At 26.6% G+C, this 18,626-nt stretch overlaps 2 protein-coding genes across 2 annotated transcripts; both read left to right on the forward strand.

Moving 5' to 3' along the window:
• Window positions 1-1,668: 1,668 nt before the first annotated feature.
• LOC145831836 (N-alpha-acetyltransferase 38, NatC auxiliary subunit-like) lies at window positions 1,669-2,165 on the forward strand. Its single transcript, XM_082939178.1, has one exon. It carries the CDS (start codon window positions 1,692-1,694, stop codon window positions 1,953-1,955), a length of 264 nt encoding a protein of 87 aa, XP_082795304.1. The 5' UTR covers window positions 1,669-1,691; the 3' UTR covers window positions 1,956-2,165.
• Window positions 2,166-3,367: 1,202 nt separating this feature from the next.
• LOC145831556 (GTPase Era, mitochondrial-like) lies at window positions 3,368-17,587 on the forward strand. Its single transcript, XM_082938846.1, has 3 exons — window positions 3,368-4,113; window positions 9,293-9,552; window positions 17,120-17,587. Exons 1-3 carry the CDS (start codon window positions 3,496-3,498, stop codon window positions 17,238-17,240), a joined length of 999 nt encoding a protein of 332 aa, XP_082794972.1. The 5' UTR covers window positions 3,368-3,495; the 3' UTR covers window positions 17,241-17,587.
• Window positions 17,588-18,626: the final 1,039 nt, after the last annotated feature.

The following is an 18,626-nucleotide window of genomic DNA, read 5'->3' on the forward strand; positions in this document are numbered from 1 at the left end:
TTTAATGTTCTAACAAAAAAGCTCAATATATCACAAATTATAAGTTTAACAGTTTACTTTTCTTTTAACACTCTAAAAACATTGAAAATAAAGTTTTATAATAATTAGTTAAAGTAGTGATCTAATACCTAAGAATCCAGCTGGATCAATATCTTATTTTGGAATCAGGCTTTGACCGCATCCTATAAATCTCTCAAATAATCTTGTAGAATTTAATGTAAGTTTCAAGACTGCCTTAAAATATGCTGAAACCCTTTTTTGCTCTTTATCTTGAACTTCAGAATATCTAGTTTAAGTTTCATGTTTTCTTTAAATGATTAATGTAGTATTTAAGTATTTTCTTTTGATATCTAGTATAACTGTTAAAACTACCCTAAAATGACCTTCTTTTTTTGCTCTTTTTCATGAACTCCAGAACATTTATTTTCAGTTTTAAAACGCTCAACTATGTCTTTTACCTGAAAAAACTAAAAAAATTGAAGTATATTCTGTGACCTACTGAATCTATAACATTAGAATCTAGTCAAATTTGGTCAATATTTTTAAAAATAGGATCAGGCCAGATCCAGATATTTTTTCATATTAATATTCAGCCAGGAATCTAAGTCAGGATATTTTTGTTAAATTAAGATCCAACTGAATAGAAATCTGGATTAAAAAAAAGTATCCAGCCAGATCTGATTCCGCATCCAAAAAGACATTCCAGCTGGATCCAAATCTCAACACTAGAATCCAGTAGGTCACTAAAATATATTGAATAATTAAATACTTTTCTAATCTAGTCTTGTGTACACAACACTTATTATCAGTAATTTAATGTGCACAGCTTTTGAAAAAGTTGAAAACCACTATTAGGGTTGCTCACACTTATGAAAACTCTGGCTAGTTTTAAAATGATTGAAACACTTAAGCTAGCTCAGGCCAACTCAGGCTAATATAAACATTTTTAAAGACTTATTTTTTGCAAAACCTTGGCTAATTTGTATTTTTTGTAATGTCAGGCTAGTTTTTATGACATAACTATCTTATTGATTAATTCCTTTTGTTACTTTTTAGTATTTCTAGGTATTAAAACAGGGGTCAGCAGGTCAAAAGGGAACAACTTTGTGTGCTTAAAAAAAAATTTTTTTACTAACTTTTTGAACAAAAAATAAAAGGTGATTGATTGTCTTGTAATAATAACACTAAAACTTAAATAAAAAAAAACAAATACATAAAAATAAACTCATTAAAACTTTGAGTGCAGCCTGCTGGTCGCAGTTCGCTGAATCCAGTATTAAAGCTTGATTAAAGTGTTTTTTTAAACTTTTTTCCTCATAACATTAAAAAAAATCCTAAGATTAAGGATTGCCACTCACTTAAACAACTCAGGCTTACTTAAACTTTAAAATAAACAATTTATATTTTGTTTAGTTTTTGTTAAAACACAACTAAATTGAAATATCAATGTATTTAAATAGTTAATTATTAAAACAATTTTTACCTAAAGTTTAATTAAAAAAAAAGAAAAAAGAAAAATTGTATATTTTGAAAAAGTACTTGATACTTTTTATAAATTTAATTTCAGCACTTTTTTACTACATATAATACAGTTGCCAAAAAAAAAACACCTTGTAGTTTTCAATCAACTTTTACAACTTCCAACAAAAGCAATTCCTTACAGAAAATTTTAATCTTTTTGCTTAGTAAGTATGGATTCTTCAAAAGAAGAGGCCAAGGACAAGTTCAAGAGCTGGCTGGGGCAGATCATGCGAGTGAAGCTGAGCGATGGAAGAAACGTGATGGGCCAGTTCATGTGCACTGACAAGGACTGCAACATCATACTCGGCATGGCTTCAGAGTTTGTTGAAGAAGGGGAAGCAGCAGATAGGAAGCCGAGAAACATCGGACTTGTTATGGTTCCCGGCAATCACATTGTGACAATTCACATAGATAAAACTGACTTTAGTAAATAAAACGCCTTTTGAATTTTGTGCTTTGATTGATTTTGAGTTGTTTTAGGTAAAATTGTTTCTGCTAAAGGCATTTAGCTGTTTCATTATTTGAAAACAATAGTTTGCCTAATAATAAATAAGTTTTTAAAGTATTTTTTAGTGTTCCATTAAATAAATTTACATTTTTTTGTGTAAAGTATAATTCGGTCCTTAAAATTGTCGAAGTTTATAGTGTACGTATAATTTTTAAAGATATTTATTTTTATGCTTAAGTAATTTATCAATTTCAAGTATTGAAATAAAAAATAAAATGTATGATACATACTAGTTTGTTTCATGGTATTAACTTGTAAACTACTTTTAACTCAAGTTTTTTTCTTCAAATCTTATTTTAAGAATTGAAATTTTTTTAAAGTGTTTACTATTCTTTTTATCATAAGGTAAATACTAACATTATTGAAGTTAATAAAATATATGACTTTGACAAAAAATGTTCTCTTAACTTTGGTAATTTTAACATGTATGTTTGCTAATGTCATACACTAACATAAAAAAATTATTAACAATTTTGTATTTTGAATCAAACATGCTGTTTCGTTTACAAAGTTATTAACTTCTTGTTTTTAAAGTTGAAACTGACTTACTTACTGTTATAGTATTAAGTTCACATTTTTTATATAAATATACAGAACATATTTTACCTAATACTATTTCTTGCATCATAAAAAAAAAGTTTACAAAATCTTCACTTACAGTAATTAACAGGCTTTAAACTATAAGTTTCTCATGCTTTTATATTGTTCATTTTTTAAAAGCTATACTTTGTTGAAATGTTTTAGATTTAGGACTATCTTTTAAAGTTATAACATATATGATGAGGAATTTAAAGTGTTTAACTAACGTTTTAAGAAAACTAGTATTTATTAGTAAAGTAAGTTTAATAATTTAACCAGAATTTTTATTTAAAGTAATCTCAAAACTATTAAGCAGTATATTTGCTTGAAGTCTGTCCAACTATATTAACTATACAAAAGTTTTGTATGAAGAACTTTAAATCTTTTACTTCACTTTTTCTTCATTATAGATACAAATGGTGTTCAATAGTGATACAACAAGTAATTTAAGATAATTTTAGTTACTAATAAAATATTTCTGTCAATGTTAAATTTTTTTTATGAAAAGTTGTTTTGTGAAGAAAGTGGACTATTTTGGGATTTAATAACTAATTTGCGCATTAAAAATAAACAATTTATTTGGCTTTTGAACATTTTATTTCGTGCAGTTTTCTAGAAAATAAGTTACTATTGTTAGCAAATTTCTACAACATTATTTGAAAAGTTATCACTTGGTAGTGAAGTGATCAAGTTTTAAAAGTATTTACGCACTACACAATTTAAAGTAATAAAAAAAGTATTATTTTTTAAAGATGTTAATGCAAATATGTAAGCAATGCTTTTTGCAAAGGCATTTAAAAACTTTTAAAAAATTAAACCGCCTTTGTTCAAGTACCAGCAAAAAACCTGAAGATGAGGAGAAAACGCTGAAAGTGGGAGTCATTGGAATGCCCAACGTTGGAAAATCCACACTCATAAACGCGCTCACAGGCGTTCACTTGCTGCCCGTTTCAAAGAAAATAGACACCACGCGGGCAAACACCATTGCAGTTCTGACCCACCAAAACGTTCAGATCGAATTCGAGGACAGCCCTGGCATCCACAACATGCTGAAGACGAAAAAGTACAAGGGCAACTTCTCCCCGGCCCATCTTCCTGCTGACTGCATGCAGTCATCCGATTTGTGCATGGTTGTTGTGGACTGCTCTTCTAGGCGCACAGCTTTGGGCCACCTCCAGCCGGAGATACTTTTGCACCTGATCACTAATCGCAACGTTCCTGCCGTCCTTGTTCTCAACAAAAGCGACCAGTTGTCCAGACCTGAAGACTCGTTCGACATCATCAAAGGCCTCACCAAGGGTTGCTTGGACGGGAAAGAAGCGGTGGTGACAAGGAAAAGAAAAAGTTTGAAGAAGATTGATTTGCCCAACTTCGAGGCGGAAGTGATTGAGGCAGAAGGCAGCTGGAAAGAAATAAAGTCTCTGGAGGATGTAAATTTTGCTAAAAAGGAGAAAAGCATCTTGAATCAGCTTCGTTCCGTGAGAGGCTGGCCTTACTTCAAAGAGGTTAGATTAAAAAATACTTAAGAAACTAACAGTTATAAATTAAAAGTTTGACTTGGAGATTTTTGTAAGTAATTTTTCAAGGTGAAATTAATTTAAAAACAAGCTTTAATTAAGTGAAAATACTTGTAAGCATGATGAATATGTTTTTATATCAAAATAAAATATTCTAGCATGTTTTGTGTAATTTGATTTTTATATCAAGTACATTACTATAGTGGTAGATTAAAAGATTCTTTGTTATCTATTTAGCTGTTAGTATAGGACAGAATAAGTCTTGGGTTTTTGTTAGTTGGTTATAAATTAAAACTATAATACTTAGCTATCAGATAACTAAATCACTTAAATAATATTAAAGGCTTAAAATTAAAGAGTTTCTTATGAAAGAGGTAACTTTTTAAGACATAAAAGTCTACTAAAATAAAATATCCCTTTCTTTTTAATAATAACAAAAAAAGTTCTGTTTTTTCTTTACTTAATTTAGACTATTATAACCTTAGGTAAATTTTCTATTTTATAAAATTAAATAAATATTAAGAGAAAAGACTTTCATAGAATCAATTCATATCAAGAAAAAAAGTTTTTTTTAAAGTTCAAGTGTTTTTACTTAAGTTTTAAATTTCAAAAAGTATTAGTGAATAAAATTTAGTCAGTGCTGTAAGTTCTTGAAAATTAAGGACCAGTAAAAAGTTTTCTTGCATAAACTTAAAATTTTGAAAGTATATCTATGTAAGGTTTACTGTTTATTTTTGTAAATAAAAGCTTATGCCTCACTTAAAATACTGCTTTGTTTTTAACAAGACAATTTATAACAAGGTCATAACAAGGCGGTAAGAAGTATATGTTCTATTAAAACTAACATTGATTCTTATATAAAGTATAAAAAGACTTATTTTAATGATTTTTTAAATAGTAAAACTTATATTAGTGTCTTATTTGATCATTAGTGCTACACCAAGTATTATTATGTATATATATTAAGAGGGTAGGTGTCAAATATGCACAAATGGACATTTTTGCACAAAGACACTTTTGCACGACATCATTTTAGCAAGGTGCGTCACTTTAGTATGGCGGATCACATTTGCACGTAGTGTCACTCTTGCATGGCGTCACTTTAGCTAGACGGGTCACTTTTGCATGGCGTCAGTTTATCACCGAGCGTAATTTTTGCAATATTTTTTTCTCTTTTATTTTTGCTTGAAGCTTCTTTTTTTAACAGTTTTTTTAGGACTGAGCATTATTTTGCACACACCAAACCTTTTTAAGAACAACTGTTTTTTCTATAATAAATTTTTAATTAGAATTTTTTATAACTTTGTATTATATAAAACACGTGTTTTAAACTTGAAAAATTAAAAGTAAAAACGCATTAGATTCAAAAAAATTCAAACTTAGTTTACAACTTTATTTTTAATAGTTTTTAAAATGTAGTAATAAATTTTTCTTGACATCGGTGTAAAAGTATATATAACAAAGTTCAATAAACAAATATAACTAAAGATAAAGCAAACACCGCATACTTAATTTTTTTTTCGAAAATTTAACTAGTTTTATTGGTATAATTATTAAAACAATTTATTATTGTTTCAAGTTACTATTCAGTTTTATAAAATAAAAATATTGCAAGCTAAAAAAAAGTTAGACTAACTTCTGTTATTAAATTTTTAATTATATTATTTAAAATTGATGTTAACTATTAAAAAAGAACTTATTTTAATGTTTTAAACTAATATTTGGTTAATAGATGCGTTTTAAATACTTTAAAATACAAGTTGATAGACAATATACATACACACATAATGAAATTTTAAGTTTCTTTTGTTTTTACGTTTCACGGCTTTTCATATTTATGTATTGAATAAAAAACTTAAAATAAAAATGTTCCAGAAATAATAAAACTAAAATCAAAGATGATATTCAAAAATATCCAATTAAAAACAAGCGTTAAATAATTAATTAATTGCTGCAATATTGTCTTAACTCCAGAATTTTTTTGAATTGAAACGTATAAAAAAATACAAATGCTGCGTTAGAAAATACACTGAATTATAAAATGCAACTGTTAACTTATTTCAAATACACTAAAGAAAACTTTCGCATTTACTTCAAACTTATATAAGTAAAATAATGTTTAAAAATAATAAGATTGCTACGTTTAGTTCAAAAAATACAGTATAACTCTACTATACTACAATAACCTGCCAACTAGGTACGCACTTCTTAGGTACGAACTACCAGTCTGGTACGCACTATTTAGCTGAAAAACACTGTGTTCAAAATGCAATTTAGTTTTTATAAAAATTAAGATGTTTTGTACAATATAAGTTACACTACCTATGTTATACAACATAAGTGAAATCTTATCTGAATATTTATTTGACCAAATCTTGTATAGTTGTTGATATACTTTGGGAAAAGTTCATAAGTAATTAATTATAAATTTAAAACTAATTATATAATTTTGTAAAGCTGTTTAATTCTTATAACTTTAATACAATCGTTGTTCTACTTTTAGTTTATATAATTTCTTTTTAGACTAATTATTTAATTTATAATTTATTATTATTATTTTTGTTTTCTAAAATAAGTTTTTAAAATTGAAATTTTATTTAATAATCCGGGTTTCAATGGCGTCATCCAAGGTAAAACAAAGGCAGTAATTTATCTAAATACATTTTACTAGTGTATAACATTTTACATTTAAGGCAGTATATATAATATATTTAGCTGACATTGTCAATTTTTGTCATTTGTATTGCAAGAAGCATTTCAAATAACAGTGGATTTATAGAAATATTACCATTAAAACTTGCACTTAATTTTTAGGAAACAATACTCACATTTACTATGTATCCCTTTTAAGAGTCCATTAAATAACCAAGGATATTGTTCCAGTTTTAATCTAAATAACTAACAAAGTGTGTTGACACAATTTAAATCCTAATAATTCAAAAGTTATTAGCAAAGTATAAGACCTATATATTCAAAGTTTGGTAAAGTAAGCCTAAATAAGTTACAAATTCTATTTGCATGGTATAGGCCTGAGTTACTCAATGTTTTTGGCATAGTATAGATTATTCTCAGTTTTTCAAAGTATAGGCCTAAATAAGTTGCAAAAGTCATTGGCATAGTATAAGCCCAAGTAAGTCTTAACTATTGGTAATATGTAAGCCCAAATAATTCTCAAAATTTCGGAAAAGTATAAGCCAAAATAAGTCAAAAGTATTTAAAAAAATAGGCCAAAGTAAGTTACGAAGGTTTTGTCAAAACATAAGCCCCAGTAGGTCTCAAAAGTTATTGGGCATGGTATAATCCCGAGTAAGTCATAGTTGTTGGCAAAGTTTAAGCCCAAATAAGTATTTTAGAGGTTATATAAAATTTAAGAATATACTTTTTTTTTTTGCTAAAGTGGTTAAAAAATTAGTCCTATATTATTTCAAACTTACTATTTTTTTATTAAAAAACTGTTTTTAAATACTTCGAAATTGCTATTCAAATTATTACATAGCTAGTTTAATTGAAGTCAATAAAAGCCTGACAAATTCAATTGTTCTTAGAATAACAATGCTTTAAAAACGAGTCATTTTTTAAGTTATGACTTTATAAATCTTATTAAATGGGTTTTTTAATTTATAAGTAAGAATGAATTTTTTGCAAAATTTTATTAAATCAAAACGTTTTTTATGAAGTTACTTAAAAGTATAGGTTGAAACATTTACTTACACGTTAAAAATCTACATCTTATCTAAAACAAGTTTATGTCGTATGAAATTAGATTCAATACTTGAAAAATAAAGTTGTTTCAAAAAATGTAGTATTAAACTTTCAAGGTTTTTTGGTCAATTTAGTTAAATTTATAAGGTTTTATTAAATTAAATATGGTTAATACTTGACTGACTTTTTAGTTTCACTAAACTTTCTAGCCTTAAAAAATTAAAATGAAAACTTAAGAACGATGAAAATATTGTATTGCCATATGGTATAAAAAATTAAAAAACATTATACATAAGTTACAAAATCAGTAAAAAATAAAACATTAATAGTTTGTATCTAAAAGCAGACTTAAATTTGTTTTTAAACAATTTTGCTAATTTGTACTCTTGAGTTTTTTTTACAAAGGTTTAAAAAATCTCAGCTTCTTTTAGTTTTTAAAAAATGTGTTATTGTACTGGTTAGTTATTAGCTTTACTATCTTATCGTAATATTTATTTAGTTTAAAATGTATATGATTATTAATTAACAAACTTTATAATTTTTAATTTTGAAATAACTACTACAAAGTACTAAAAAATATAAAATTAAGTTTTCCTTAAAAAAATTATATACAAATAGAATAACAAATTTAATTTAAGCTTAATGTTCCTAAAAATTTAGAGTATTAACATTTATTTTTTATCAGATGAATAGCAAGTTTTATAAATCCTCATATAGAAAAGCTTTAGTTAAAATGCAAAAATAAGGCTTCGTGCTTAAGTTACCCTTAAAAAAGTGACACCAAGCAAAAGTGAACAATTGTGCTAGAGTGACACCAAGCAAAAGTGAACAATTGTGCTAAAGTGACGTACCTTGTTAAAATGATGCCGTGAAAAAGTGATCACCAGTGCAAAGGATGTCGCACTGTGCAAAAGTGACTCACCGTGCTGAATTGTTTATTTATGCTGAAAATTATTTATCTTTTGTATTTTTATTTTTTTTAGTTGTTTTTTTTAACGTTATTTATTTTTTTACTCTCGTTCAAAAGTGACCCTCCCTGCAAAAGTGTTTTCGTTTCAAAAATATCTTTGTGTAAAAATGACCTTTTGTACAAAGGTGTCCCTTCGTGCATATTTGACCCGTTCCCATATTTAGTAGACAAGTAGTTAACTTGAAAGAGAAAGTTTGCCTTTTCGCAAACATTCCTTTTTTGTTTTTTTTTTAAGTTGAGCTTTTCATGCAGATCCTGTTTTTTTTACTAGTTTTAATTCTAAATATCTCAAAAGTAAATTATATTTTGTAGTGGTAAAAAATTCTGATAGCTTAGATGAAACTTTGTTAATAAGATCACTGTTGAAAAAACAGGGTAAACATATTATTTAACTTTAATATAACACTATTTGTTTAATTACAACTTATTTTTATAACCTTAACAGACTTTCACTTATTTCAATTAAAATTAGTAAGTAAAAAAATAAACATTCAGGTATTTTTCGTCTCTGCCAAGAAACAGTCAAACGTCGACTTGCTGAAAAGCTACTTGCTCGAAAAATCCACTCCCGGCCGGTGGAAGCACGACTGTGACGTCATAACAACGGCGGAAAGCGACGACATCATGGTGGACGCGATGCGGGCCGCCCTGCTGAACAACATCCAGCACGAAGTTCCGTACCAGACGCAAGTGGTGCTGGCCGATTTCAGGGAGGGTGAAGATGAAATTCTGGTTTCGTTTCATCTCAAATGCAGGTTTATTTATATAAATATACTTTTGGAGCATGATTGATATATTAAAAAATATATAAGAGCAATGATAAATCAGATAGTTTTTTTTAATGCGCAATTAAAATAAAAATCATTATATTTCTACAGTAACTTTTTTTAAATGTTACCAAATCTCCTAAAAATAATTGAAGAAAAAAAAGGTATAAGATTTATTTAACTAGCTGTTTATTTTGGTTTTTAAGCAAGTATTTAAAATTATATAGGAAATATTTAAGTTTGGTACCTTACAAAGCTTCTATTTTATATTTTATAAAATGCAGTATAAGCTTTTAAGCATTTATTACAAAAAATTATGATAACCTTGGTACATTATGAAATAATAAAAACTTGTAGAATAACTACTTTTTTAAAAAACAAACTATTTATGCAAGATATAAAAAAAAACTAAACATTTTAATATAATTTTTATTATAGGCGTAGGGGGGTAAATCACTTTTTTACAATTTTATTTTGTGTTGTAGAATTTTAACTAAGCTACAAGAAGCTTTTTACAGATTTTTAATATCCAAACAATTTTTTGAGATATATCAGGTTAAAAACGGAGAGTATAATAGCTTCCTTAAGGGAGGCGCAAACTAAAAAGGCGAAAAAAGATAGTTTCACTAAAAATCTATCTCTTCCTAGGTTTTTTTTGAGAAAATCACCTCAAACTTTTAGAAAATGTTCCTTGCAATATTAAGAAAGTTCTCTTGACAGAAAATTGTAGAAAAATTAAAAATTAAAACTTTGGAAAAAAAATCACAAAAAAAACTGTTTTTTCTACCAACCATTCAAAATTTTGTTTAAATATTTGTTGAGACCGGGTTGTACAACCTTGGAAATCTTCTGTTTCTACACATCAGTCTCTGTGAGCCTTCAATTCTCACCATAAATTGATCAAATGGAAAAACTTCACCACTCCACTCCTGTCCCGTTTACGCGTATGGGCACCGCCTTGGTTCTGCAGTAAGCACCTACTGCCAACTTCCTAGCGTTATGGTTGATCGCTTCTGCATTTAAAAAAATCTTGTACGAAGTGCTTCTTCTTTTAGTTTCCATACTTATCATTATACAGGACTCACATCAGGGTTGGAAAATTTATCCAGTTTGGTTAAAAGGCAAAATCTGTCGCAACAGAGTTTTCTAAATATTGCAAGAAACATTTCCTGAAAATTTGAGGCACTTATCTCGAAATAAAAAACGTAAGAGGAGATAGATTAGTGATTTCTAGTTATTCTCCGGTTTAGTTTGCGCTTACCATAAGGAACCTATTGTAGTTTTCGACTTTGACTGGCTATATCATAATAGTTATTTTGAATTCTTAAATTCTATTAAAAGCAACTTTTATCTTATTAAAACTCAACAAATAAGATCAAATTGTGAAAAAGGTGTTTTACCATCTCTATGCCATTATAGAAAAACACCACAAAATGAGAATAAAACACAACCAAGACTGTAATTAACTATTAACTATTAATTAACTATAAAATAAAAGTTAAAACCATATATATAATTTTTAACTATATGAAATAAGTAGCAATAACTTTATACAACTTAAAAAGTCATTTAGAAAATACTTAAGTAAATAAAAACACCAAAACTTGAATTTTTATGCAGAAAAAATTAGTGTACACTCAATATTGAGCACTAAGAAAAAAATGTAAAACATTAAAAAGTAAAAGTTCAGTGTTTAAAACTTTGAGAACTCATAGATACTAGATATTGAAATATTTTTTTCAAAAAGAAGCTAAGAGCTTCACTGAATATCATTGTTTTAACTCGACCCATTAGGTTAGATTAAAATACCATGGGCTCTTAACACTAGCCTCTGTGTTCTGTTGTTTCGATCTAATTTTGTAAGCTCGACTTCGTTGAATTCTTGCACTAATCGATTTGGATGAACTGTAACATAGTAACGTAATTGATTTTATATACTATGGACAATACCATACTTTGGTATGCTGCTCATATAATGAGTTATAATTACTTCATTTCCTATAGCAAACTTGTGCTCCGTTTCCATTTCTTTTATAGATATACTTAACTTCTAAAAAAGTACTAATTTAAGGTAGATTATGTTTGTTAGTATTAACAAAAATTTGTCTTTTGTATTGAGGTTTGTGCAAAGTTACATTATAAAATGACAAAAATTTATAGAAAAACTAAGTTTTTTAAAAACAAACTATTTATCTTTAATATCTAAGATCAACTTTTATAATTAGCAAAAAGGGGTAAATCTCTTTTTTTTAAATTTGATCTTTTTTTGTAGAGTTTTGACTAAGCTACAAGTAGCTTTTTACAGTACTAATTTAAGGTAGGTTATAGGTTTATGGTAGGAAATTTGTCTTGTGCTTTGAGGTTTGTGCAAGCTTATGAAGCACATTGTATCGATCTTCACTAACTATTATTATCTTTAAAGATTTTACAATTGAAAGAACAAAATAAAGTTAGTTAATTAAATAAGTATTTATTGTACAGTTAGTATGCAAAAATGTATACGTTTAACATACATGTTATTGATATTTCATATTCATGTATTATCATGTATACTATGTTCGGTAAAGCCATTTATAAAGCTGTCTTAATTTTATTCTAATTACTCTTTTTTTCTATTTATATCAGGGTTTCATATACTTTTTTTCATATGGTCCCCTTTAAAGAATTAATAAAGCTAAGGCCTTTTCCGACAAGTTTTCTCAAAAAAAAATTATTAAAACGCAAGATCTTTTTATTTACTTTTGTCTTCATCATCAACTTCAGAAAATTTAGTGTAAGTTAAAAATTACAGCCTTGTGGCTCTCCCTTTTACAGCTTATGGGCCCCTAAATTTTCTAAAGTCTTTCTATAATATCTAAAGCAGGGTTTCCCAAAGTGGGCGATATCGCCCCCCTGGGGGCGATTTTAGTTATTTGGGGGGCGATAATTAGTAAGGGGGCGAAAGGGTGGGCGATAACTAGTAAGGGGGCGAAAAGGGGGCGATTTTAAAATTTTGGGTTGTCATAAAATTTTTACTTTTTATCTTGATATTTTACTAATTTTAGCTTGCTGTTAAATATTTGAGCCTGAGGTAAACTTAAACAAAAAAGTCTATTGTATTTATGTAAAATATAGAGAAATTAAGTACCTATGACTACTACTTTCAAATTAATCACATATTTTCAATTATATATTTTCTTATTTAACAATTACATTGATCATAGACGATCGGAAATCCTCTCACTATTTTCAACCTTACATATATATTATTTAGGATCATAAATGGTTTGTAAAAATCTATTTTATCGATATTAACTATCAGCTAATGATATTTCCAATTGTTTTTTGAAAATTCATTAAGTTAGACTAAGAAATAAAACTAAACAGGGTTGCCAATTTACCTAGAAAAACCTTGAATTTGACAATTTAGGCAAAAAAAAATCTCAAAAATCTGGAATTTTTAACAATTTCAACATATTAAGTAGTAAAATTTTGATTTGACACAAAAAAGCTATCAGATAGATAAAAATATGGGTCCCTTCGTGGCAGATCTTTTTAAAGAAACGACTCACAGAAAATCTTCTCAGACTTACAAACTGATTTTAAACTTAAATTATTTTTTTATAAAGAACGATATGAAAGCTTTTGGACTCAACAAAAACTAAGGCAAAGTATTCAATCATTGGAGAGGAATTTAGATTGTTGTGTATAGTTTTTCTTTCTAGCTACGTTGCTGAGAAAGCTTTCAGTTTAGTTATCATCATCTTGAGAAAAATATATAATCTAGATATTTGTAAAGAAGAGGTGACTTGAGGCTTTATATGACTGATTTAGAATCAGATTAGAAAAACTTGCAAGCATTCATGAACCTCATCCTTCGCATTATATTAGAATTCAGTAGCAGACATTATTTTATGATTTCTTTTTTGTTTATTTGTTCTATTAAAATACTTCTTGTTTAACCTGGTTTGTATTGTATTTAAGTAGTCTTTTTATATTAGAAATTCTTATAAATTATTTATTCCTTAACAGATTTGCATAATGCCTAATAAATATTAATTACTGTAGACTTCCTATTGAGTTTGCATTTTTAACCCAAAAAAAGTGCAAATTTATATTTTCTTAAATTTAACTTAAATTAAGTCTACTACTAACTAAGTATTAAAAAAAATACACAATATTTAATAGCTTATATAGATCTCTTTTTTTATGAATGTTTGTTTTATGTTTTAGTTGATTTCATGTATATTCATAACGTTATTGCATATAAGATATTTAAACTTATCATTTTGTAAAAATAATGGTTATAATTTTTGAGTTTAAACTTTTTGATTTTGTTCAAAGCGCGAACTGAAGAGGAAGTCTGCTGTATATATAAAATGGTTTATGTTTTAAATATGTTAACAGCTTTGTTTTGACCTGGTTAGTTTTCAGTTTATATTTGTCGATTTACATTACACTAAAATTTTTATAGCATAGTAGTTAAAGTATTTGTTTGAAATAAATTTATTTGACATATTTTTGTTAATACTTGTTTAATCTGTATAAGTAAAAAAATATTCATAACCGATAAATTTTTTATTTTTAAAACTATTTTTCGGTTTTTAAAGAGGGTAGATTTGATGTCTCTATTTGAAATGACTTCAAATTTTTCATTTAAAAGATTATTAAACTCAATTTTTTTTTCTAACTTGATTTATTAATGTTAAAAAATCTATATATTAAATAATATTAAACTATTCATACAACTGTTTTTTGTTTTATCTCATTTTCTAATATAGTAGCAATTAGAATAAGTTGTTTATTTTAATAGTTCAACACTAGTTTTTAGTTTTTCACTATATTCTCTGGTAAATTATTGTAGGCTAATAACTAGAGAATAAATAAAATTAAACAGTATTAAATAAGCCATCAAAAAGACTGTTACAGTTACAAAACAAAGTTTAAACATAATTAAAAGAATTTTTAATCGATTACTTTCTGTTCACAGAATTAACTGTAAAACATTTGATTTTTTAGAATTTAAATTAAGAAAAAAATGTTAAAATTATGGTTTAGTTTCCTAAAGGTTATTCCAAGTCAAATACTATTTGATGGTATTCTACTACAAAACATATAGTTTAAAATTAAATTTTTTATTTTGCAACTAACTTTCTTATAATATATTTTAGCATTGAAACTAATGATTTTACTGCATTAACAGAAGCTATTCATAAAACCACTTTTCATGTTAGATTATCAACCAGTCGGTAAAACTTTCTAAAACTGGATCAGAAATGGTGTTTTAATATTTATTTTATTATGTGTAAAATAATCTGTTCATTCTTTTGTAGTTTTTTAATCTCTGGTATTTAATTTTAGAATATGCCTATCTATAAAATAATTTAAGTATTTTGTGCGGCTTAAATAAACTACTTAGTATTCAATTCTAAATATCCGAAATTCCTTAAATGAGAGATAGTTATAATGTCAGGTTTCAGTTAAGATTTCAAATGGGTAACGTACGGTCCAGATTCAATCAAATTTGACCCGCTAAGTAATTTGAAAACTACTTGTGCAAAATAAACAAAATTTATTTTTTAGATGCTTATGATTTTGAAATACACTTTCAATTTTATTTTCAGTTCACAACAGTATTTCCTAGATCACAATAATAGTAAATCATTTTATTAAAATTCTGCTCGAGTTTTTTATTTTCTATATTTTATTTTTTTAATTATGCAGCTCGCAATTACATTTTTTTAACGAGTTGAAACAAGAAAAGGTTTTTTAGTAAATATGAATTGCTGACTACAGAAATTTTCCACCACTACCCTAAAAGTTTCATTAGCTTCAAAACAATTGATATTTATTCAGGATTGATTACACAAGGCTTTTTAATATTCAAGTATTTTAATACACTTTACTGGGCTTATAAGGAAACAACAGTAACTTATTTTCTCAAGCCCTGTAAACTACTTTGAACACAGCCCAAAAGTGCGTGCATAAGAAATACCAGACTAAATTACATTTCGAACACAAATTATCTGGCTCAAAAGTTTGTACTCAAGAGAAAAACTACTTTTTAAAATCGTGGGGGGCGATTATTTTTCAAATTTCTGAAAAGGGGGCGATTTAGTAAATGAGTTTGGGAAACCCTGATCTAAAGTTTCAAAATTACAACCAAAAACGCCCAAGACCTTTTTCTTTTTTTGCAATTCACCATCAACTCTAGAATATCTAGTGTAAGTTTCAAAGTGCAAACTCATGGCCCCCTGAATTTTTGTGAAGGCCCTGATTTACATTATCAATCATACTACTTTAGTAAAAATAAGGTTTTAAATTGAAGTTTGTTATTATTAATGACTAAAATATATTTTTTAACGAAATATTTTATCTACGTTGCACTAAATAAACCTTTCAATACAAGATAAAATTGAGCTATGTTAAAATTAAAATACTGGAGCAGTGCTTTTAAAACTTTCAAAACTGTGTAGCAAATTGATAAGTAAAGTAAAATTTGTGTGCGCTCTGAGAACATTATATATAATTTTAACTACTAAACTTATTTCATTTAATTTTGGTAACAAGGTTTCGAAAAAAATGCGTGGAAAAACCTGGAATTTAAACAATTTTTATATGAAAAATAATTAAACTTTTGTCAATAAAAGAATATTTCATATACAGTAAATTCACTTTATGTCACTTAGAATTTTACTTGTTATAAAACGCATTTAAAGTAGCATTACATCATTTTTTCAATATTTTTATACTTAAGAGAATTTTTTACCTTAAATTTAATTTTGTACTAAAAATGAACAAAAAACCTTATATTTTCAAAAGCCTGTAAAATATTCAGAAATCCTCAAAAATAATTTTAAAAAACCTGTAGCAACCTTGTAATATGTATATTTAAATCTGACTGAAAAAATATTTTCTATACAATGTAAAATATTTTACACACTTATTTAGAAATTTTTTTCTGGATAAAATTTCTTAGTACTTCTTAACAATTACTATGCACATTACTTTGTCCATGTTCAAGAAACACTTACATCTTAGAAAACTGAATAAATTATATGAATGTCAAAAGACTGAAGTTTAAAGTTTAAAAACAAAAGTTAAAACCATTTTCGCCAAAATGGAATTAAAAAATTTAAACTGATACTAAGGGATGCGAAAAGTTGATGCAAGTATGGTATGCAAATAAATATCTAAGTTTATCTGGTTTACTTTTATAAAACCAGTTGTGATCAAAAATAATCATGAAATTGTAACAAAATTTTCATTTTTATTACACCAACAGCATATTTATACCTTTAATCATTACATTTTAGCTCTAAATCCAAGTATAAGGTGCAAAAATTTCCTATAAATTGCCAAGTCTACAAATACAAACTACTTTTTTATTTTTAATGATTAATATTTTGATCAGTTTTTGAAAAAAAAAATTGAGATAGTCATTAAGACAAATCTTAATTTTGGTTTGAATCATAATTCAACTAACTAAATGTTTTTTATTCTGTAACTTTTAAATTTTCAAGAGTGATAGGAAAAAATTGCCAATATTAAAAAATTTTAAAACTTGTTTTAACAGAAAACAGAAACACTTAGACTACTTGCAACGGAGCAGAGACCTGCTGAGTTTTGCCTGCCAGAGGCGAGTTCAAAGTTTGTTCAATAAACAAGTTACCATCGACCTCGTCATAACTTGCTAAGGTAGAAGTTGGATTGAAATTTTTCATGAAAAAGAGGCTTGATTGGAATTAGCAAGAGTATAAAAGTTTTGTATCAGGTCGAAAATGTTGTGTTTGATCAAGTTTTTGTTTTGGTTGTAAATGTTGTAGCTTAACTTTATTTAGAACAATTGTTTATACTTCAATAAAGTTTATTTTTTATCTTATGAAAATAAAAATAAAATTTTTAGTTGTATTTGCATAAAAGATATTTTCAAAAGTGTCATAGGTGTTTCAAGATTTTTAGTTTAGTTGTGAACTTCTAGTGAATTTCTTAGACTTTTGTTTAGAATAATTTTATTTTTGAAGAATAAAAATTTAAAACATGTGATTAATTTCTTGCTTTTGTTTGATTGAAATTAATTTGACTAAAGTTTGTTTGATTAAAGTTAAACTAGAAGTAAAAGTTTTATGTAAAATATTTTTTTCAAGTTTTCTTTAATTTACATATATTAATGTTTAGTTTTATTAGTTATAAAATTGTGGATAAGTACTTAAATTTTTAATAATTTTTTACTATTTTTATTACATAGTAGTTTAATTGTGTAATTACGATTTACGAAAAATTATAATTATTTATTTTTGTTTTATGACTTGAATTTTTAAAACCAAATACAAAGACTTTAATTTCTAGACCAGGGTTTCCCCTGGGTGCGATTTTAGTAAGTCGGGGGCAATATTTAGTAAAGGGGCGAGGGAGGGGGGGCGATTTTTAAACTTACACTAGATATTCTTGAGTTGCAGATGAAGAGCAAAAAAAAAAAAGGTCTTATGTGTTTTAAATGGTAGTCTTGTTGGAGGGGGCAACAGCTTTTTTAATTTGGTCAAAGGGGGAAATTAAAAAAAAAAGTTTGGGAAACCCTCTTCTAGACCAAAACTAAGTTTACTAACTAAAGTCTTGAAAGAATAAAGTATATTATTTATTTTTATTTAAAAACACATTTAAAATAACTTTACAGTATCTTTTCAATGATGTTATACTTTTTATACCATTTTTTACCTTAAATATGATGGTATACTAAAAATGACTGAAAAAATTGTTCTTAAATTTAAGCCTGGAAGTATTTTAAAAAACCTAAAAAGATCATTTCGAAAAACTTTTGGCATCCCTGTTAATTAATATTAAGCAAACAGAAAAATATTGGGTCAAAAACAATTCCAATATTTCAGACAGTTGAGTATATATTTTTTAATTTTAAAACAAACTGTTCAAGTTAAAGTATACCAAACAATGTCATTCATTAGTCAGGTGTAAATTTTTAGTTTTTATAATTTGTAACTGAATAATCGTTTATTTTATTAATTTGATTTAAAGCATTAAAATTTTAATCTAGCCAAATGCAGCAATATTTGTTCGACAACAGTAAT

The sequence above is a fragment of the Thalia democratica genome, chromosome 3, assembly GCF_965202585.1.
Source record: "Thalia democratica chromosome 3, ktThaDemo2.hap1.1, whole genome shotgun sequence".
NCBI lineage: Eukaryota > Metazoa > Chordata > Thaliacea > Salpida > Salpidae > Thalia > Thalia democratica.

Excerpts from the sequence above, each read along its gene's own strand:
- LOC145831836 (XM_082939178.1), top strand. The coding sequence starts at position 1,692 with ATGGATTCTTCAAAAGAAGAGGCCAAGGACAAGTTCAAGAGCTGGCTG.
- LOC145831556 (XM_082938846.1), top strand. The coding sequence starts at position 3,496 with ATGCCCAACGTTGGAAAATCCACACTCATAAACGCGCTCACAGGCGTT. Across the intron at positions 4,114-9,292 it reads GCTGGCCTTACTTCAAAGAG|GTATTTTTCGTCTCTGCCAA; the intron begins GTTAGATTAAAA and ends ATAAACATTCAG. Across the intron at positions 9,553-17,119 it reads TCGTTTCATCTCAAATGCAG|AAAACAGAAACACTTAGACT; the intron begins GTTTATTTATAT and ends TTGTTTTAACAG.